Below are 23,443 nucleotides of genomic sequence, written 5' to 3'. Positions count from 1 at the left end.
GTTAAAACAGACTTGGAGTGGTTTCAGCACCAGGAACTGCCTCTTTACCACGTCTTTAGATGAATATTTATATATTTATTATAGTATTTATTTATGGAGGAGGCTCAAGTTTGCTCTCAAAGATTTTTTATTTTATTTTATTTTATTTTTTAAATATGAGCCAAAACAGTCCAACAAGATAATATTTAGTCTGACAGGCTAATGAATCAAAGCTCACCTGTCCTTCAGGTGTCTCTTCAAACGATCTTAACCTGAAAACAACATTTTTAGTCCCAAATATTTCAGATTTCTTCATCCTAACACATAATTTCTCGTCTCTCCTGCTCCATTTCATAACGTTAATCCCGTGTTGTGTCCTCTAAAACAGGAAGCCAGAGAGAAGAATGAATTTGATTCAGGGTTAAACTTTTATTTTTATACAAACAAATAACTGTTATGTTGCTGGTTTTATTTCTTTTTTTTTAATTTATGTTTGATACATGGACCATTAAGCAACAAGCCTTGCTTCAAACTGATTGGCTAACCCCTAATTTGGGATGCATCGATATGAACATTTTGGCTGATATTAAAATTAGGTAACACTTTACTTAAGAGGACATTATTTAAAGAAGTTATGTGCTAATTTTAAAGAAATAAGAAAAAACTTTGTGTAATTATTACCTAAGTGCGATGAAATTTACGGACCTCTAAAGTGCAGTGTTACCTAATATTGCTGTTATGGCCGATAACCAATATTTACCAATATCATTATTGGTATTTAAAAAAATAAAAAAATAAAATCTGAGACAATGTGTCGAGGTAGTTTAGAGAGAAAGAGCGGTGTGATCGTGAGAAAAGACGATCATGGAGGGGATCAAAGGATGGAGCGTCTGGGATGAACGTGACCAAATAAAAGTACGTTTGTCTGTTTTTTGGGTCAAAAACAGGAAAAGCGAAATCTCAAGAATAGCATATCGTCCCAGCCCTACGAAAAACACTCATATACTTAAAAAAAGAAACAAATTGTGACTCCAGCGGTCTGTCAGTGAAGCAGGTTGTTGGACTGAACAAGCAGCCGGTGTGAGACGACAACCTGAGCTCAGTTTTTACCGTACGGAGAAAATCTCGCCCAGATTTTTATGTTGAAATGCATCAACTTTGGTTTCCATTCACTATTTCCCTCGCTTTAATAAAGGTGTGTTAATTTTTAATCCCTCTGTAACTTTTTAACCAACCATCTTTTCCTCCGCCCCGTTTCTGCACACTCTTCCTTCCCTTTTTCTCATCTCCTTATCTCGTTTCCAGAGAAGAGTCTTGGCTTACAGCAGCTGTTAAGTGCACGCCAGGCCTGATAGTTTGTGTGTGTGTGTGTGTGTGTGTGTGTGTGTGTGTACTGAAATATGACCCAGCAGCCTGAAGAAACGGTTTTAAAACCCTCACGTGTATCAGAGCAGTGTAACAGGAACTGCCTTATAAGGCAACAAGACGCTCTCACATCCGTTAGAGTGTGTGTGTGTGTGTGTGTGTGTGTGTGTGTGTGTGTTCAGTGAGTACAGTAGGTCTCTCTCTCCAAAGGTCGTGCAGATTAAATATTAATGATTATTGTTTCTCCAGGATCTGAAACTGGTCTGACTCAGGATCACTCGTCATCCTCACTCTGGGATAAAGTCAACATTTAAATGAGACGCTGTTTATTTCCAGCTTCACTCTCTGCTCACTCTGTGTTTGAGGACAGATAACTCTACTGACAGAAAAGCTCAGCCTCTTTCATCTCCAGAAACTTTAAAGGGACAGTTCGGTTCGTTACAGATGTGTGCTGATTTACAGAAACTCGTCTCCACCCTGTTATTAATCTGATTTATTAAACTGGGTCTGAAACACTTCTGCAGATATTTAGAAAGTTTACCGCACCTTGCTTCAAAGTCATGAAGCACACTTGTTCATGCACGATTTGAAACTCACATATAGACTGGATAAAAAAGGACGTAGTCTCCATGGCGTCACCGTTTCGTCTCTTTCTGAAACAGATTTTGAGGCAAATCAGCTGGAGCGGCCGTAAAGGGGGCTTCACACCACCGCGCGGCAACGCGCCGCCCCCAGTCATTTTATTGAGGCTCGGGCGGCAGGCGGCAAGCGGTTTTGGCTGCGACGGTTGGACCCAGAAGCGGTTGCCGCCCACGTGCACGCGCACAGAATTTCCCCTGCCGCCCAGAGTCCAGCGTGTTGAACTTTCTGGCGGCAGCAGCCCGGGAACAGTCAATCACATCGAATGAAAAAGAAAACCCGGAAATAGCAGGCTTCGCGGGGCAGAACGAGCAATGGAGGAGCTAATACTGCCGGTATCTGAATATCCAGAGCTCTACAATAATAATAAAATCTTTCATATGCACATTATAGAGTGAACAGAAACTATAAGGTACTACTAGGGGGTACGTGTTTTTGAGGAGGGAGTGTTGTGAAGGACTTTTGGGCGGGCTCTGCTGTAACGTTCGCCAAGTCACCTCTACGTCCATACCTCATGCTTACCCCATGCTCATGCCGCGGCGGCAGAAGCCGCTTTGAAAAACGCTCTGTATTTCAGGGGCCTCTGCCGGCAGAGGAGCGGTTTTCGGGGCGGTTACCGCGCGGCGGTGTGAAGGGCGCTTAAGAGGCGAGCTTTGAGTCTCTACATCATCTGCAATCACGCAACGAAGCAGAGACTCATCTGGTGCATTCATCGCTGTTGAGGCGAGCAGAAAACGTAGTGGGATAGAAAACTGGCCACACTGCCCTCAAGTGTTTTGGAGGAGTACTGCAGAGCGACATAGACACAGATGTCATTATACGATCAAAACAAAGAAAGAACAAAAAGTGAAAATAGACATGACAGACACTTTTGTGTTTTGGACTTATGGACTTATGATTGGACTTGTGAAAATTTAAAATCAGCTGGTTAAACTTCAGGGTTCAGTGAGGTGTATATGAGCAGAGTCCTGAAGTCTCTTGCCCTGTTTCCATCATGTGGTCCAGTATGGATCAGTACAGTTTGGTACGGATTGGATCAGATCAGTAAAGCCTGATCCCGTTTGCGTTTCCTCCATGACCCCTTGTGGTAGGGAGTGTGTAAGCCAGATGCCGATAGCCGTGTGATAGCGTGATGCAATTGCAGCACGACACAGTTAATAAATCCAATGAAGAAGAAAAACATGACACAGTAAACAAAAAGCAGTGATGAAGACATCCAGCAACTCGTCTTCTTTGTGGTTGGAATGTGGCTCTTTGTAACAAGGAACAATTTTGCCAGGAGAAACACAGCAGCCGCTGTTACACAGGAAGTGACCATTCTGTCCACCAATCAATGGTCTGCTCTGTTTCTAGCTCCACCTTCTGGGGTTGGATCGGTATAGTCTGGCACCCTAACAGAAGGGAACCAAAAAGTAGGACGGTACAGGTCGGTAATTTGGGGATCCGTCCCGGGATTAGTCGGTGGAAACGCAACAAAATGTGAGACTTACTGAGACAAACTGCTTGGTGAGCCGTCTGTAAGCAAGGTCCTGAAGTTTCTAGCCGTTTTTCCGCCATGCGGTCCAGTACAGATCAGTACGGTGTGGTACAGGTTGGATCAGTGAAGCCTGCTCCAACTGTGCCCTCTTTGGTAGGTGACATGAAAGCCGGATGCTAATAGCAGCATCAGCTAATTAACAGCTTAAAGCCATAGCAGCGTGACATTAACTGCGTTTTCATTACACTTTTTCGCAAAATAAAAGCGATATTTCTGAAGTTTCGATAAAGACAAATTTCGCCTTGCCGGTGTTTCCATTACGACCAGAGTTGTGCACAACTTGAGTAAAGTAAAACATAATGTCCGTCCGGACGCTGCACTCATGATGATGCCGATTCTTGAACATTAGTGTTTTTACTCACTGCTCAAACTGTCGGTCGTGATCGCGCTCGATCCGGCACGAACAAAACACTGAATGAAGATCATCATCTCCAGCTCACCTGCCCTTCCCTCCTGCTGCTCTCTGACCCGCTCACAGCCGTCCTGCCAGAGTCTGTTTGTGTGGCAGTGGACACGTACAAGGAGGTGAGGGAGGTGCGTTGTCATGACAACGTTAAGTTTTTGTGAAGAAGTTGTCTTTATTGCACTTTTGCGAGTAACTTCAATATCGAAACTTCTGAAAAACCACCTCATGAGAGTGTAAAAACTTTTTATCGAAATTTGAGAGGTTTTTGGAAAATGTGGCGTTTCCATTACAATTTTTTAATTGCGATTTTTTAATGTTTTGCTCAATTCTAGGTGTAATGGAAACACAGCTACAGTGTACCCTGCTAATAAATGCAACAAACCCAGACAGAAGGGTACCAAAACGTGGGACGGTACGGATCGGTAATTTGGGGACCTGGTAGCTCCTTCGGCTCTGTTATTAGCTCAGAAGTTTCTCCACTCTTTCCCTCTTTGCTGTGAGTCGCCTTGGCCTCTGTAAACTGGTTTCATGGTCTCTATTTTAATTGGCTGTTTCTTTTGAAGCCTGCAGACCTGAACAGCTGATCTCTTTGCTGCAGACGGAGGAGGGCGGGAGCGTCATGTCCAGGAGAAAGTTAAACTCATAAGGAGCTAAAGCCGACCCTGTGACCAGTCTTCAGCTGGTTTCTCCACAAAGAGACTGAACCGACAGGAATCCTCTCCACTCCCACACAGTCTGATTCCAGAGGCTCCCTCCTGTAAACCTATTTGTACCTTTAAAGCAGCGGTTTATGTGCGGCCTGACTGACTGACGGATGGCCTGATGGATTGATGGACGTGTGTGCTTAAGGCTGAAGCTCGTCCTGCCGTCTGTGATCTTTGACGGCTGAGCGCTTACAGCTCCTCTCTGCTCTGCTGTGGATGAAGTTGTGCAATGTTTGAGATGATGAATCAAAGGCATTCCTCAGATGAAAGCACCAATAAAGCCGTACAGTAAAGCCAGAGGAGATTAACCCGGCGTGTACGGCCCACATGCAGGTTCCTGCCTGCTCCACAGCCGCAGAGGATTTATGTTTAAACTGAACTTTCTGACACTTACAGAGAAATAAGACCGGGGAGAGAGCACGTGCTGCACAGAGAACAAGATCATATCAGTGAGAGAGAGAGTGTGTGTGTGTGTGTGTGTGTGTGTGACGATCGTGTGTGAGAAATGTAACAGGATCATTTAGGTTGTGAAATTGATTCTCGCTCCCAGAGGATCGTGGGATTCGTCCACACCCAAGCGCGTTCCATTCCTGACTGACACCTTTAAACCGATACACTCCCCCGAGGAGTTTACACACACACACACACACACACACACACACACAAACACACACACACACTAGAACGTTAAATTTGTACTTTTTTGCACTCATCAAACAATAAAGGAGAAATGATTCATCCCTGCGTCATATCAACAAACAGTTTGGTTTCTTCATCCTGCTCCGTGGGGAAATTAATCCGTGTGTGTGTCACACACTTTTTATAATGATCATAAATAATCTCTGCAACTTTTTTAATTGTTGAATTCCCAGATTAAATCTGATCACACAGGTTACTGATGCAGATAATCCATAATTTAACTCGTGTTGAACCCAGAAAGATCTCCACAAATCCAGAAAATCTAAAAACCACTGAACTGAGAGGTTCAGGATCTCTATTTTCATCCTGCGTATCAGGAAGCCGTGTTTGGATGACGACAGAACGAGACAACTAAAAAAAATTGGGATTTTTTTTTTCATTTCTTTGTTTGGAAAGATGTTTATCGTCACATTCAAGTCGCTTTTCATCATTTTGAGTCTGATCTGTCGCTGATTTTCCATATTTTTCTCACACTCCTCTTTGCACACTGCACACATTAACATGTTGGAAATAAAAGGCCTAATAGTCAAAAGGTCCATTAGTCAGAAAATAAGAGGCCCTGTTAGCTAGGAGGCCTGTTTTCTGGAGAATGTCCATAAGTCAGAAAATCAAGAGGCCGATCGGTCATCAATTTAAGAAGCAAGTTAGTCAGAATTTTAGAAGGTCCATTAGTTAGAAGACCCGTTAGAAAATCAAAAGGCTTGTTAGTTGGAGTCTCAGAAGGCCTGTGACAAAACTTGAAGGCCCATTAGTCAGAAAATTAGAAGACCTGTTAGTCAGGAGGACTGTCAATCATAATATTTGAAGGCCTATTGGTCAAAAAAAAAAAAAAAACTAGAGGGCCTGTTAGTCATGGCCTGTTAATCAGAATATCAAAAGGCCTGTTAGTCAACATATTAGACAGCCCGTTAGAATATGTGAAGGCCTGTTTGTCAGAAAATGCGAAGGCCTGTTAGTCAGAATACCTAAAGTCCCATTAGTAAGAAAATTAGAAGGCCTGTTAGTCAGATAATTAGAAAGCCCGTTAGTCAGAAGGCCTGTTAGTCATTTTATCTAAAGGCCCATTAGGAAATAAACTTGAAGGCCTGTTAGTCAGAAGACTCATTAGTCAGAAAATCAAAAGGCCTGATAGCCAGAATATTTGAAGGCCCATTAGTCAAAAAATTTAGAGGGCCTGTTAGTCAAAACCTGTTAATCAGAATATCAAAAGGCCTGTTAGCCAGCATATCAGACAGCCTGTTAAAATATCTGAAGGCCTGTTTGTCAGAAAATAAGAAAGCCTGTTAGTCATATTATCTAAAGGCCCATCAGTCAGAAAATTAGAAGTCCTGTGAATCAGAAGTCTTATCAGTCAGAAGACCTGTGGGTAAGAAAATCAGAAGGCCTCCTAGTCAGATAATTAGAACGCCTTTTAGTTATATAATCTAAAGGCCCATTAGGAAATAAACTTGAAGGCCTGTTAGTCAGAAGACCCATTAGTCAGAAAATCAAAAGGCCTGATAGCCAGAATATTGGAAGGCCTGTCAGTCACAACATTTGAAGGCCCATTGGTCAAAAATTTAGAGGGCCTGTTCGTCAAAACCTGTTAATCAGAATATCAAAAGGCCTGTTAGTCAGCATATCAGACAGCCTGTTTGAATATCTGAAGGCCTGTTTGTCAGAAAATTAGGAAGCCTGTTAGTCAGAAGGCCTGTCAATCATAATATTTGAAGGCCCATCAATCAAAAAACTAGAGGGCCTGTTAGTCATGGTTTGTTAATCAGAATATTAAAAGGCCTGTTAGTCAGTACATCACAAGATAGAGTTAGAATATTTGTAGGCCCGTTTGTCAGAAAATAAGAAAGCCTGTTAGTCATAATATCTAAAGGCCCATTAGTCAGAAAATCAAAAGTCCTGATAGCCAGAATTTCAGAAGGTCTGTCAGTCACAAGAATAGTTTAGATCCAATTATATCCATTATTCTCATATTTTTAACTAACTAGCTGATCCATGTTTCTAATAAAATCCAAGCCCTTACTTTTTGTTGCTTTTATTCTGAGTTTTTTTTCTCACCATAATAATATAAAGTTAGTTTTTGATTATTCATGTTGTCTGTACCAGAGCAGTCATAACAACATCATGGGGTTTGGGTGGGTGGGCCACTGGCACCATGCCTACGAGGTGAGACGGCTCTGATCTGTATGAATTTTACAGGATGCTAAATATTTGAAATACTGATCCAAATGAGAACAAAGAATGTCAACGAAGTCCAAACTTAGTTTCTGACTAACAGGCCTTCTAGCAATAAGGTGGGTTCCATTATTTGCTTTTTAGCAGTTTAATGGATCAGATAATCATCAGCGTCCTGTTAAGTCGACTTAAAGCTTCTTGTTTTGCTTCTGAAAAACTTCTTTAAGTCTCAAACTCAGGCTGGGTCCAAACGCCGCCGCTCCTCTCAACAGACACCACGTCACTCTGGTTCATGTCAGCGTACAGCGGTTGGGTCATTAACAGTTCAAATCTGTTCCTTATCCAACTAACTCACACTCTCCACACACACACACACACACACACACACACTCAGAGACACACTGATTGAATACCAGAGCAGCTGATTCACGCATTGGATGAAATATTTTCCCATGATGAGCAATGAGAGAGGGCAGGACAGTGTTTACAGAGCGGGGTGGATGGACTACAGAGATGTCAGGGAAACACACACACACACACACACACACACACACACACACACACACACACACACACATACTGCCTTATGTCCTCTTTGGGGGCGCACATGAAAACACCCTACTTTTGGGAACACCACTTTCTGAATGGTTTAGAGAGATGCCAGCAAGTGGGATGTATCACCAGAAAAATCTAGATTATGAAAATCACCTCAGATTTTCATTTAAAATAACTTTTGTCCAATTAGAATTTTTACCTTGAGATTGAGGACAAATAATTTTAATGTCAATTTTGGGGACTTTAACTGTACACAGATACACAAACTCATAAAAGTCACTTTCAGGTGCCTCAAAGTCCTTTGGGGACAGAAGTCTATGCAAGTAATTTTAGCATTTATTTGTTGCTATGTTTGAGTTATGAAAATATAAAACCTTCAAAATCAGTCTCAACACTGCTCCTGAGTAGCTCTTGACATATCTTAAGAAACTTATTCTTACTTAACTTTTTCAACAGAAACCAAAACAACTGAAGGATGATGGCTTAACTAATGACCAATCCTTGCCATACTTACACGTTTTATGTTGGTAAGACTATCAACAACAGTTGGGATTCAATAAAATTCTACTGGAAACAATTTGTTCTAAATAAGATTAGACTCAATATGTTAGCCACATTTTCACCAGAATCAAATTTGCATGAAAATGAACATCACACAACAAACTAAGTTTTGCTGTCAAAACATGTTTTACTAACATGGTTAGACACATACAAATGGCTCCATAAGTTGCTGTTTAGGTAACAGGAGGGGCCAGCCTCAAAAGTGCTACTATTTTGTAAACAGAAACAGCTTGAGATGACAAGAACACTTCAACTATCAGTGTACACCAACAAGTATACTTTACTAGGGTACATTTTAACAAGAGTTCAAGATTTTGTCCATTAGTCCAAGTAACAAACGGAGTCCATTTCTTCCAAAAGAGAAATATAAAATGAACAATGCTTTGTAAAGAACAAAAACTATTGTTTAGCACAAACCCTTCTCTTCAAGGCAGTGATTCGATTTCTGACGTAATTTTTTACACCAGTCCAGCTGCGATCTCTCAGTGCGACGGGCTCTGCATTGATACACCGCAGACAGTCAATCTTTTGCGGTACCTTGCAAGTGCGTATGAAGTCCATCATGTGTCTTTCCACAGCACGTACCTCACGGTCATCCCACTTACGTTTAGAGTTGTCTCTGTTTGGAAGTGTCTGTGAAATGTCTATAAAGAAAAGAAAAAAAGGTGATGTCAAGTTACCTTTCTGTCAGTACCAATGTTAAATGTGCAAGGTCAACAGTGGTCAAGTGACAAATAATGGAAGACCATGAATAGGTTTTACTACACTAGTTTTCAATTTTAAAACACTCCTAAAAAAGGGGCATAGTTTGTGATTTTAAATTACATGTAAATTAATTTGAACTTATATAAATAAATTATGGATGAGGCATGTTAAAGGGCATATTGCAGGTTGAAGACAACCATTTAGAAATGTATAGTAAAAAACCTTAAAAACAATATTCTGAAAGAAACTCTGAAACCACAGAGTCTCCTGAAGACGTTGTAGTATAATTTTTCTTACTTTTGCATTAAAAACCAGCATTTGAATGCAACTTCACTCAGGGGGGTCACTCTGAGTCTGCCTCTGTTTAACATTAATAAACATGGATCAGACTGTTACTCCTGTCAATAAAGAAGAAGAAAATCTGCATTCTTATGGTCCTCAGGCTTATTATTATGAGCTTGTTTGGCAAGATAAATAGGATGGAATAACAGCCTTAGGAGCAGCGGAGGAGAAGCGAGGAGAAGCAGAGGGGAACTGAGCAGCTGTACCGGTAAGTGCCCGCTGTTTGCTTGTGATATGTAGCCGAATGCTGTGTTCACATCAACAGTTTTAAATAAGATCAGCTGACTTAAAAAATAAGCAGCTGTTATAATGTGTCACATAGAGAAAGACAGAGGTTTATCAGCGCTCTATCAACTAATCTAGAGTCAGAAAACAAGACAATGCTCAGCTCACGTTTCTGTCGGGCTGAATCTCTGACAACTTTGTCTTTACGTCATCTGCCACTGGGAGCTGGGCTCGGGCTGCTGCTGCTGCTGCTGCCGCCAGCGAAGCGATTTGCATTGATGGGACTGCACCCATGTCTGACACCTGGACCTGGCTCTGGTATCCCATCCTAAACTCCATAATATCGCCAGGCACAAAATCCTCACGAAAATGAGCACCACAGAGAACCGTGTTGTGGTGACCGATGCAGAAATAAAGTCTTGTCTTCTCACCTGCCCAAAGTGAAACCGAGCACAAAGCTAACTCCATTCATCTTCCTATTGGGGAAAAAAGAGGACTCCATGTCCTGTTAAGCTAATTTATCTGTATCCATCACAAATGCAGTTAAAGTAAACGCCTTAATGAATGGCCAAATTCAATCATAAAACAATAAAATCGACCCCTAAAGTCCGCTCTCACTCACTACCACCTGTTTTTCATATTGGCTCACAGCGGAGTGAAGTGACGCGAGTCCCTTTGGTGATGTTAAATGACACCATGTTGAAAAAAAGAGTGTTTTGAACAGCTATGCCGAAAACAGCCACTTCTTCCTCTAATTGTCGCCCTTTATCGATGTATAACACATAAAATCAATGATTGACTTATTCTACAGTCATTATTTGACAATGGTAAGTGTTAATTTACAAAAAATTGAACCTTCAATATGCTCTTTAACTACTTTTACTAATTATCCGCAAAGGTGGCAAAAGTACTTACACTCTGTACTAACAAGTACAGATACTTGTGTAAAAGTCACTGGTAAAAGTTGGAAAAAAAAAGTGATTCATCTCCTTAATTAAGGGTAAAAGTAAAAAAAAAAAACACACTGAAATTTACTTAAGTACAAAAGTAAAAATGATTACTATGTTAATTATACACAATACTTGCTTGATAACTTGGCAAAATGAAAAATAAACTAAAAGTGCTGTCAATCAATTGAAAACTTTAATCTGCTTAATCATATTTTTAGGCTGACATCCCATGCAGCTGCAGGAGCAGCAAGAGGTGACAGAGCTTTTTTATCCCACAGACAGTGAAGGTAACATGACTCTACTGGAGATAGAAATTACTGAACAGACTGAAGCTGCTGAAGACTGACCGGACCACAGCTTTCTGTCTGATGCTGTCAGTCACTGTGGAGCTGTGATGTGATATCAGGTGACAAGTCAGTACAACTCTGCTTCTGTCGTTTTTAAGCTGCGTTGTCATGTCCGTGGAAGTTGAATAAAAGTAACAGGTTATTTTTAACTATGCAAGGAGTGGAAAGTACAGGTTTTTGTGTTCAAATGTAGGGAGTAAAAGTAAAAAGTTGTCAAAAATTAATCAATCAAGTACAGATACTTGAAAAATCTACTTAAGTACAGTGACAAAGTATTTGTACTTTGTTACTTCCCACCTGGTTCTCCAAAACAACAACCTGCTATAGGATGGCTACAGCAGCTGACTACTGTGTATATTCTGTCATACCCAACTTTGGGGTTTTACTGGATACATTACTGTCACTTAGTACAAAAAATGATTCCTATTTCATTTTTACCTTGATATAGAGAGGCATCAGAAGAAGTGGAGAGAGGTGGAGATGTGACCTCTGCCTCATGGTCGTCCTCAGCTGTGGTCTCTATGGCTGAGCTGACATTGGCAAGCTCATCCTCATCACTTGATACATCTGGTTCTTGTGAACAGTCAACTTTTTCTGAAGTGACAATGTCAGAAAAGTACAAAAAGGACACTTTAGGAAAAGTAGCCTTGAGACAAAAACTCTCAATGGACTTCCTGCATTACTTAAGTTACACATTTACACAAAATAATTTTGTAAATAACATGATCATACACAATGCCTATGAGGAAAAATATGTAAAAATAACTGATGGACTAAATTTGCATCCCTCCAGTGTGAAACAGACTATTACAATTCTTCATCATTAAACTTAAATAACCAAATACAGTACAAAGAGTATAGTACAGGTAAAGAGCAGTGATGATGCATTTCTCATGGGATAATAACCATGGCGTTTATCTAACCTTAGTTGTACTAATATACACACATCCATACCTTCAGGGTTAATCTCAATGTCATCAAGAGCTTGACCTTTATACTGTGAGAGGGTCCCCTTCTCCACTGCCAAAAGCACTTTGCTCATTTTGGCGAGCTGTAGCGTTCCCTGTGGCAGGCGGTAATACTGCCTGTGCACACGAATGTCATGACCGAGAAAGTCTGCAAGCTGATCTGATTCATTTTCTTGAAGATTGAGTACCTGAGACATGGTAGCTATGTGCTTTCGCAGCTTTGTTGATGTTAAGGCCTCCGGATTTTTAGCACCACTCTCCCTTGCAAACTTTTGGATGCATTCTCCCCCTCTATAAGCAGACAAGGCACCTGGTCTAGCGAACATGTATATGTTCTCTTTGAGGACTCCGCACATCTCACGAGTTTCAGCAAGGAGCTCCATGGCTGACAGCATTGATGGCTTTAGCAGCACTGGGACTCCTCTTCCTCGTTTTCCCCTGATTTCTACTCTAGTGAAGAAATCACACATCTTCTTCTCAAGAGGGGTGAGACAGGCTTCCATGTCCGCATTGAGTTCTGACTTTTTCCTTGCCATGAAAGTGGCCAGCTCCATTCTTGACACCTCTCCTTCTCTTCTTCTGTTGAAAATAATGACCTGTGCCAGCGTTACTTTGGCAAGCGTTGCATAACTGTGTGCAGAGGGAGACAGTTTCAGCATTCTTTCAGCAACATCTTTAACCTTCTCTAAGTGAGAGTCCAAACATTTGACATCTTCAGTGAAAGGTAAAATTGGTGGCGCATTCCACTTCAACTCTTTCATAGTGGTTGTTGCACCTCTGGTTATCAGTGCCTTCCATCTGAATTTTTTAATGGTCTTGAATTCGCGAGCATATTCCACCAGGCCGTCATCCCTGTCAACCGTGGACAGATTCTCAGTCTCCACCAGCTCACAAAGTACACCCAGACTGTGGCCAACTTTTAGGGCTAAGGAAGGTGTCTGAAATGTGTTGTTCTCTGTGTTGTATCCAGCCAACTCTTTCACTGCAGATATCACTCTGTTGAAGTTGGATGGATAGATGAGTTCCTCTGCTTTCCGTATAGGAGTTTTCTTCTGAGCAACTACTAATAGTCGCCCAAGTTCTCGAAGTCTTTGTCTAATCAAGTCATGTCGGTTCTTTCTGGACCCATTTAGATCAAAGAGGTGTTGACCAAACTGCAACAGAAGTTTGTCATTTTGGATGGTCCGAGTGACCTCATCATAGCTCATGCAGGAAATCACACTCTTCAAGCCCTCACTAATCTCTTGGACAACAGCAGTTTTAAGGGCACATTTGGATCGAACTCGCTGCTTCCCAGTCCTGGATTCATCATCGGTTTCTTCTCGTGCTGGACAGATTTTCATGTGCTTCCACAAAGTCCTCTTGGCATAGAGTCCTTGACAATGAAAACAATGAATAAACTCAACAGCAGATCTGGCTTTTCGAGGTCTGTAGCAGGCCTGGAGCTCTCCTGCTCCCTTACTCACAACCTGAGCATTATAGGCAAAGTTTCCACGTCGTCTCAGAATATTTAATGCATTACGTCTCTCTTTTGAGTTCTTTGGAAATAGAACTGCTCTGGCAACCTCTTTTACATTTCCATGCACAGCTTCCAGGTGTCGTGCAATTTTTGAAGAAGGCTTGAGGCAATAGAGACAGTAGTTTCTTTTGTTATACACTCGACGACTTCCAGACTTTGAAGGAGGACATACTTTGATTGAGTCAGAAAGATGTTGGACTCTGCTTTTCTTTGGAGTGCTTGACATTATCTTCTCTAAATGAGGAGATGAGCTCTTTCTCTTCCTTGGAGTGTTGGAGTTCCTTTTCTCAGGGTTGTCTCTGGTTGGGTTTTTCACAGGAGTTCCAGAATCAGTGGCTTGACTTGCTGAAGACAAAAGGGGATATTGCAGAGATAGCGGAAGGTTTTTTGCAGCTGGATGGATTTCTGTGTCCTCATCAGACACAGAGTCTGGAACGTAGTCTGAATCATTATAGTCTGTGTGATCAGATTCATCTAGGGAATCTTCCTTATATGCAGGGGCCTTGAGGAAAAAAAATGCAAAGGTTACTGCGCTGTGTTGATCGATTGCACTCTTATTACATAAACTTTCTCTCTTTTAGCTGTATATGAGAAAAACAGGGTAGATATACCAAATTCTATTTAAATAAGAGATAATTTACACATCAAATTGTACACTACTGTTACGACTCAGGATGCAACAGTACAGGTGTTTATCCTGTACCAAGTGAATATAGACATTGTGGTCTGGTTTACAAATTCCTATGACGAATACACTTGGCTGTAAAATGGCAAGAGAATTTGTGAGATCGTTACCATTCTAATCCATGCTCACTGCTTAATGCATACCCAAACAAGGTGAAGCAGCTTTTTGTTTCGAAGCTCTCCACCTGCAAAACAATCTTTTTGAAGACTTTAGGTTTGCTAAATTCAAACCAATAACCATAAGTTGATAGTTAAAGTAGGGCTTAAATCATTTCTGTTCTCCGTGGCTTTAGTATCAGCCTCTATAATCTGTATTTATTTGCTTGGTCTCGTTATTGTATTTAAAAGGCAATCAATTGAATGAAACATTTAAAAAAAAAGTCCTTTGTTTTATTGTCTTTTTTACACCAAATTAAAAAAATCTCATATTTAAGTAGGTCAAAAACACTAACTGCACTACTGCCAGTTAAACATTAATGACCCAAACTCAATGTAAATCCATGTGTTAAGGTACACACCAAACTGGGACTTCTGTATACTGTTACAACTTTACTTATTATTGCAGGAGAATACCTTTCTTTGTCTTAATGACCTCCATTTAGAGTCATCTGCTGAAAAATCCTCAGAATTCGGACAAGCTGACAATGATGATGATGACGAACACATAGCAGGAGCTCTTGTCTGACAAACAAAAAGATAAAAGCATTCCAGTATGAATAAATCTTGTATAAAACAATAGGCAATACAGACCTTTTAAAGTAAGAGTTAGTGATAGTGGTGTTTTGGGGGAATGATTTATGACCATTTCCATTCACTACCATGATAATAAATCACACTTCTATCCTCATGGAAATAAAGAAGAAGGTTTATTTCTGAACAGCATTATAAAATCGACAAAATAGTGATAAATAGAATTATGTATTTATTTATGATGCCAAATGATAACACTGATGTCATCCATCTTGTGGAAAACAGCTGAAAACCAAATAACAAGCTAAAGTTAAAATGGAGTAGTGTCACCTTTGACATTGCTGCTGGCTCTCCACTGACTGGATCACTGGCCATTGATGATTCATCCGCCAATGAAGCGTCTGATGAGGCTAGTGGCTAAAAAGACAAACTTTCTATTTGAAATATTCAAATTCAGTTTGTATTTAGAAAAAGGAAGATGCATAGCAACCCTTTCACTTCTATTATAATGCTTGATTAATTAAGAACATGTGAGTAATTGTAAAAATTGGCCCCAGTCAAGTTTGTACATACTTGAATATCATCACACTCGTCCTCAATGGCATTATCCAGGGGAGATTGTGAAGTCAGCTGAAGAAAAGAGAGAAAATCAACTAAAGCAAATATGAAATTCCATCCAACTACAATGACAAAACTTTCAGTAATATTAAACCAACTGTTATCAAAATCAAAATGTTGATAATGCCTTGCTCTTAAGTCAGCTAGTCATAAAAGAAGGCACGGTATCCTGTCTCTAGAAGCTATTAACATGTACTGCATGAAGTGAGGAAGCTGCATTGCATTTATAGCCTTGGTTTGCACTAGAAACAAATAGATTAAGTAACATAAAATATTCATCCAAACATTCCACAAATCTTGTGCTGGGAATTTCTTTACATAGTTGTCCCAATTTAAATATTTTGTGCCAGAGGTATTTCACCAATTTGGAATTGGGGCCTGAAAATAAACATGTCCCCAGTTCAGAGACCAAAGACTTTTAATTCCATTTTTTTTTTTAAATCAGTGTGTATGCATGTTCAGAGTTGCAATTCTTGAGTACAATTTGGAGCTGTCAAGGCTGCTTTAAGTGATATACTTTTATCAAAGTGTTGAATAGTTCTAATAGTCATCAGTATTATAGAGTGTTTGGTCAGTAAACCATATCTGTCCCTCTCGCTTACTGTTCAGGCAGAAAAAAGGAGAAACATGTTCTGGAATCCCATTGCATCCCATTGGGCTGGTTCTGTCCTCTCTCTATGTTACAGTTTGACAGCTGTCAGTTTCTACAGTCATGATTCCATGACTAAAGAGTTGCAGTGACAAGATAGACAAGACAATTGTGAACTGTATAAACCCCATAAGTTGTACACAGTATATATAACTGAGTTGGCATATAAAAATAAGGTAGTAGAGTGGGCAAGACTTTAAGCAAGACTACAGAATTGTGCCTACACAGAGAGTTAATTACATCAGCACCTAAGTAGCAAGTTTTTTTTTTAATTAATTCAGCCTTATTCCCCACATTTGCAGCTGTCATCAGCTACTCACTGTACAGAGTGACACATCTGATTAGGAGGTTGAGTAGACCGAACTGAATAAGTACCTTAACCTTCAAATTTACTTTTAATTTGATCATTAAACATTTACTTGCAAATATTTCAGCAGAATTTTGGAATAATCACTTCAAGTTCAGTTCCCTTGCAGTGAATCTCCTGGTAATACACATGATGAAAAGAGTTTGGCAGATAGCAGTGTTCACACTACTCACAAGAGCATCCAGTTCTGCCAGTTCTTGAGCCAGCCGTGCACGTTTTAACAAAATCGCGGTATGTTGTCTCTCTTTAGCATTTCGCTGTTCCTCTGCAATTTTGTGTTGATTGAAGCATTCCTCGTGGTGCTTTCTCAGTTTGGCCATTCGAGACTATGAGGACAGAAATAAATTAGATAAGACCTTGTTGAGCAAAACAAAAATTACCTGAATCAAGACACTTAACAGTCAAAAATGTGCAATGGTGTAATAGTGATTACATTGAAAGATGAAAAGTGGCTGTTATTTGCCCCTGGATTGCTGCTGAAGTTGATCTTATCTTTCATTACTGATGTATCCACAGGACCAGATAAAAGCTAAAAGACAAAAAGCATATATATATATGCATGAACACCCTTTGACCAACATGAAAATGTATCAAACTTGGACCCTATGCACCATGTGAAGGAAAAAAAACTGGTGGTTTCAGGTTGACAACTTAAGTTGCACTGCATTGCTGATTATGAATTGCAATGTTTTGATATCCTGCAATCTGCACATTCACACTTCTACTGTAGCTCATTAAGTTAAGTTCATCCTGTTCTCTGGCAACCCTGACCCCAGGTGGAGAACCACTTTTGTAGAGATCACAGGAAGTGTACAAAACTTCTATATAAAGTATAGAAAATATTTGTTGATTTCAAAATAAAAAAAATCATAGGCACAAGGGCTGTCATTTTATTTTCAAGTATCGAACATTCGTTGGGACACGATGTGAAAAGTTCATGTTTGAGCTGTAATTACCTGTTTGAAATGTCAGCTGCAGTCTCTATTAGTGCATCTGACAGTGTGATATAGTTTGACTTGTGATCCAAACTAGGGCGCACTAAGAATTCACTATAATTGCATGCCCTACTGACCTATCACTAAATGAGGGACAATAATTAAGGACAAGAGCAAGCAAAGCCGTCCTGAGCAGACAGTCACAACACCAAAACATCTGAGAAGCAGCTTGTGGAAGTATTTTGGGTTCTACACTGTGGATGGCAAAGTTATGGACAAAGATAAAGCTGTTTGTCAACTTTGTAAAAAGCAGCTAATTGGCATGGCTGCACTCGAGCTGAGAGGTGTTATCTCTCTAGCGACACCTCTTGGCTGGCCTGGGAACGTCTCAGGATCCCCCAGGAAGAGCTGGACGAAGTAGCTGGGGTGAGGGAGGTCTGGGCTTTCCTGCTTCGGCTGCTGCCCCCGCGACCCGACCCCGGATAAGCGGAAGAAAATGGATGGATGGATGGCACTCGAGCTGATATGCAGCCAGTCATGCAGTTAGTGTTTACACCAGAAGCGCCGCAGCACGTTTTAGCTTTGCCCCAGAAGTGGCTTAGGTCTCTGCGGACAATACGCAACAAGCCTGTTTTTACAATTACCAAAGAGCAGATTGAATGGGTATGAAGTCAGACAAAGAAAAGGGAAGTAGAATCTGGTTATTTTTCTAAATAAAACACCCTGACTCACGATCATAAAAACACAGAAAATAAACGATTTTACTATGTAGCCTGCTCATTCATAGCAGACGCACATAAACAAGGGAGGAGGACCTAATCAAAAAACATCTAAGCAAGTAAACATGATCAGGCAGGGAAAACGCTCGACTGCTGAAATACTTTTGAAAAGCTGCTGATGAGAACTCGATAGTGCACACGAAGGAACAAAAACGTTGAGCAGCCGCTAATACAAACTTGTGGGCTCACGTATTCAAAAGATTTTACAAGGTCCTTTAAAACTTGACCTTTTTGAAGAACTGACAGTCCAATAAGGAACATATGTAGTGGAATAATCAGAAGTGTGTAAAAGCCCAGTTAAAAATTCATTAAAAAATGGATCTATTTAAATTCTATTAAAAGCTATTTAGTGGGCTTTATGTCAAGTCTATTAACAGACTTTCAATCAAGTTAACCCTAAGTAGTTTGTCAATCAGCCACACTTTTGGGGATGTTCAAAAAGCACACACTTGCTATCCAAACTTAATTGGGGACGTCCCGTTAGATGAAGCTGTCAGACACCAGTTTACCACACTACATGCCGAACTTGTAGTGTGGTAACTAACAAACAGAATCTGTCCCAATAACTGACAAGAGAAGAACTTACAGACTCAGGCTACTTGGTCTGCTCTAAGGAGCAGAGGGCTCATTCAAACTCACTGATCCACTATATACAACACACATTACAAATAATATCTAATCCCTGAGAGACTGAGTGGTCACAAAAACACAATTTTAGAAACCAACAAGAGTTGAAGTTTGAATTTTAGTGTGTGAGGATGAAGGTGACTCCATTCATGTCAAGTCTGGGAATATTTTAACTACTCAGGGTTAACAGACAAACAACCATGATGAACTTAGTTAAGTTGGACAGTCATACAAAACTTTTGGGGTCATTCAATACACACACACTTGCAAAAAAAAACCTAATTGGGGACGTCCAGCAAGATGAAGCTGTCAGACACCAGTTTGTTAGTCAAGCCAAACTTTTGGGGACATTTGAACACACACACACTTGCTAAAAAAAACCCTGATTGGGGACGTCCCGTTAGATGAAACTGTCAGACACCATTTTCTCAGTACAAACCAACTTGTAGTGTGGTAACTAACAAACAGAATCTGTCCCAATAACTGACAAGAGAAGAACTTACAGACTCAGGCTACTTGGTCTGCTCTAAGAGTGTGCAGAGGGCTCATTTATACTCACTGATCCACCATACACAACACACATTACCAATTATATCTTATCTCTGAGAGACTGAGTAGTGTGTTATGATCTGGCTCCTACCTGAGGTCTGTCACTGTCATCCACAGTCTGCTCCAAAACATCAGGTGTTGATTGCTGCTGGAAAAAGAAGAAACACACAATTTTAGAAACCAACAAGAGTTAAAGTTTGAATTTTAGTGTGTGAGGATGAAGGTGCCTCCATTCCTGTCAAGTCTGGGAATATTTTAACTACTCAGGGTTAACAGAAAAACAACCATGATGAACTTAGTTAAGTTGGACAGTCATACCAAACTTTTGGGGTCATTCAATACACACACACTTGCAAAAAAAACCCTAATTGGGGACGTCTGGTAAGATGAAGCTGTCAGACACCAGTTTGTTAGTCAAGCCAAACTTTTGGGGACGTTTGAACACACACACACTTGCTAAAAAAAACCCTGATTGGGGACGTCCCGTTAGATGAAACTGTCAGACACCATTTTCTCAGTACAAACCAACTTGTTGTGTGGTAACTAACAAACAGAATCTGTCCCAATAACTGACAAGAGAAGAACTTACAGACTCAGGCTACTTGGTCTGCTCTAAGAGTGTGCAGAGGGCTCATTCATACTCACTGATCCACTATATACAACACACATTACCAATAATATCTAATCTCTGAGAAACTGAGTAGTGTGTTATAATCTGGCTCCTACCTGAGGTCTGTAACTGTCATCCACAGTCTGCTCCAAAACATCAGGTGTTGATTGCTGCTGGAAATAGAAGAAACGCACAATTTTAGAAACCAACAAGAGTTAAAGTTTGAATTTTAGTGTGTGAGGATGAAGGTGCCTCCATTCCTGTCAAGTCTGGGGATATTTTAACTACTCAGGGTTAACAGACAAGCAACCATGATGAACTTAGTTAAGTTGGACAGTCATACCAAACTTTTGGGGTCATTCAATACACACACACTTGCAAAAAAAACCCTAATTGGGGACGTCCGGTAAGATGAAGCTGTCAGACACCAGTTTGTTAGTCAAGCCAAACTTTTGGGGACGTTTGAACACACACACACTTGCTAAAAAAAACCTGATTGGGGACGTCCCGTTAGATGAAACTGTCAGACACCATTTTCTTAGTACAAACCAACTTGTTGTGTGGTAACTAACAAACAGAATCTGTCCCAATAACTGACAAGAGAAGAACTTACAGACTCAGGCTACTTGGTCTGCTCTAAGAGTGTGCAGAGGGCTCATTTATACTCACTGATCCACCATATACAACAAACATTACCAATAATATCTAATCTCTGAGAGACTGAGTAGTGTGTTATGATCTGGCTCCTACCTGAGGTCTGTCACTGTCATCCACAGTCTGCTCCAAAACATCAGGTGTTGATTGCTGCTGGAAATAGAAGAAACACACAATTTTAGAAACCAACAAGAGTTAAAGTTTGAATTTTAGTGTGTGAGGATGAAGGTGACTCCATTCCTGTCAAGTCTGGGAATATTTTAACTACTCAGGGTTAACAGAAAAACAACCATGATGAACTTAGTTAAGTTGGACAGTCATACCAAACTTTTGGGGTCATTCAATACACACACACTTGCAAAAAAAACCCTAATTGGGGACGTCTGGTAAGATGAAGCTGTCAGACACCAGTTTGTTAGTCAAGCCAAACTTTTGAGGACGTTTGAATACACACACACTTGCTAAAAAAAACCCTGATTGGGGACCTCCCGTTAGATGAAACTGTCAGACACCATTTTCTCAGTACAAACCAACTTGTTGTGTGGTAACTAACAAACAGAATCTGTCCCAATAACTGACAAGAGAAGAACTTACAGACTCAGGCTACTTGGTCTGCTCTAAGAGTGTGCAGAGGGCTCATTTATACTCACTGATCCACCATATACAACAAACATTACCAATAATATCTAATCTCTGAGAGACTGAGTAGTGTGTTATGATCTGGCTCCTACCTGAGGTCTGTCACTGTCATCCACAGTCTGCTCCAAAACATCAGGTGTTGATTGCTGCTGGAAATAGAAGAAACACACAATTTTAGAAACCAACAAGAGTTAAAGTTTGAATTTTAGTGTGTGAGGATGAAGGTGACTCCATTCCTGTCAAGTCTGGGAATATTTTAACTACTCAGGGTTAACAGAAAAACAACCATGATGAACTTAGTTAAGTTGGACAGTCATACCAAACTTTTGGGGTCATTCAATACACACACACTTGCAAAAAAAACCCTAATTGGGGACGTCCGGTAAGATGAAGCTGTCAGACACCAGTTTGTTAGTCAAGCCAAACTTTTGAGGACGTTTGAATACACACACACTTGCTAAAAAAAACCCTGATTGGGGACGTCCCGTTAGATGAAACTGTCAGACACCATTTTCTCAGTACAAACCAACTTGTTGTGTGGTAACTAACAAACAGAATCTGTCCCAATAACTGACAAGAGAAGAACTTACAGACTCAGGCTACTTGGTCTGCTCTAAGAGTGTGCAGAGGGCTCATTCATACTCACTGATCCACCATATACAACAAACATTACCAATAATATCTAATCTCTGAGAGACTGAGTAGTGTGTTATGATCTGGCTCCTACCTGAGGTCTGTCACTGTCATCCACAGTCGGCTCCAAAACATCAGGTGTTGATTGCTGCTGGAAATAGAAGAAACACACAATTTTAGAAACCAACAAGAGTTAAAGTTTGAATTTTAGTGTGTGAGGATGACGGTGACTCCATTCATGTCAAGTCTGGGAATATTTTAACTACTCAGGGTTAACAGACAAACAACCATGATGAACTTAGTTAAGTTGGACAGTCATACCAAACTTTTGGGGTCATTCAATACACACGCACTTGCAAAAAAAAACCTAATTGGGGACGTCCGGTAAGATGAAGCTGTCAGGCACCAGTTTGTTAGTCAAGCCAAACTTTTGGGGACGTTTGAATACACACACACTTGCTAAAAAAAACCCTGTTTGGGGACGTCCCGTTGGATGAAACTGTCAGACACCATTTTCTCAGTACAATCCAACTTGTTGTGTGGTAACTAACAAACAGAATCTGTCCCAATAACTGACAAGAGAAGTACTTACAGACTAAGGCTACTTGGTCTGCTCCAAGAGTGTGCAGAGGGCTCATTCATACTCACTGATCCACTATATACAACACAGATAGCCAATACTTTCTTATTACTGAGAGACTGAGTAGTGTGTTATAATCTGGCTCCTACCTGAGGTCTGTCACTGTCATCCACAGTCTGCTCCAAAACATCAGGTGTTGATTGCTGCTGGAAAAAGAAGAAACACACAATTTTAGAAACCAACAAGAGTTTAAGTTTGAATTTAAGTGTGTGAGGATGAAGGTGACTCCATTCATGTCAAGTCCGGGAATATTTTAACTACTCAGGGTTAACAGACAAACAACCATGATGAACTTAGTTAAGTTGGACAGTCATACCAAACTTTTGGGGTCATTCAATACACACACACTTGCTAAAAAAATGTTCAACCAAGTTAAATTCATTTAAGGCCTAAATGCATCCAAAGCATGATACCACCCAACTCCAGGGCACATCATGGAAAAGCATGTTACATTAGTTCTCAGTCAACCAAAACAAATGTTATCACAATTCATTTTGTAATAATTCCATCAATTGAAAACAAAATTCAAACATTTCTTTAATTTGTTCAAATATCCATGACTTGCTGGTGTACCTGCTTGCGCCAAGGCCAGTCTGCATTTCCATAGTTGTAGGTTACTTCTTCACCTGGGGTTATGTCTTTTATTGCAAACAAGCATAGATGTGGCATCCCACCAATATCAATCGTTTTCATCTTGCA

General features: G+C 40.4%; 1 protein-coding gene across 1 annotated transcript; it reads right to left on the bottom strand.

The window, feature by feature from the left end:
* Positions 1–2,692: 2,692 nt before the first annotated feature.
* LOC141789572 (uncharacterized) lies at positions 2,693–23,350 on the bottom strand. The gene is made up of 11 exons (XM_074669057.1): positions 23,318–23,350; positions 22,834–22,890; positions 19,660–19,713; positions 17,112–17,207; positions 16,852–17,004; positions 15,618–15,674; positions 15,375–15,461; positions 12,138–13,620; positions 11,622–11,777; positions 9,032–9,258; positions 2,693–2,770 (listed from the first exon to the last, which is right to left on the bottom strand). The coding sequence occupies exons 4-11, from the start codon at positions 17,175–17,177 to the stop codon at positions 2,693–2,695; spliced, it is 2,307 nt and encodes a 768-aa protein (XP_074525158.1). The 5' UTR covers positions 17,178–17,207; positions 19,660–19,713; positions 22,834–22,890; positions 23,318–23,350.
* Positions 23,351–23,443: the final 93 nt, after the last annotated feature.

Source organism: Halichoeres trimaculatus, unplaced genomic scaffold, assembly GCF_033239565.1.
Source record: "Halichoeres trimaculatus isolate MK-OKI-2021-1 unplaced genomic scaffold, fHalTri1.1 fHalTri1_scaffold_1, whole genome shotgun sequence".
Taxonomy (NCBI): Eukaryota; Metazoa; Chordata; class Actinopteri; order Labriformes; family Labridae; genus Halichoeres; species Halichoeres trimaculatus.
The sequence above is the reverse complement of the archived record's forward strand: the minus strand, read 5'-3'. Positions and strand labels throughout refer to the sequence as shown.

Bases quoted from the DNA above. Each gene is read 5' to 3' on its own strand.
- LOC141789572 (XM_074669057.1), bottom strand. From the start codon at position 17,177: ATGAAAGATAAGATCAACTTCAGCAGCAATCCAGGGGCAAATAACAGC. The intron at 15,462-15,617 runs GTATGTACAAAC...TTGTCTTTTTAG, and splicing joins ACGAGTGTGATGATATTCAA to CCACTAGCCTCATCAGACGC. The intron at 11,778-12,137 runs GTATGGATGTGT...TTGTCACTTCAG, and splicing joins CATTGAGATTAACCCTGAAG to AAAAAGTTGACTGTTCACAA.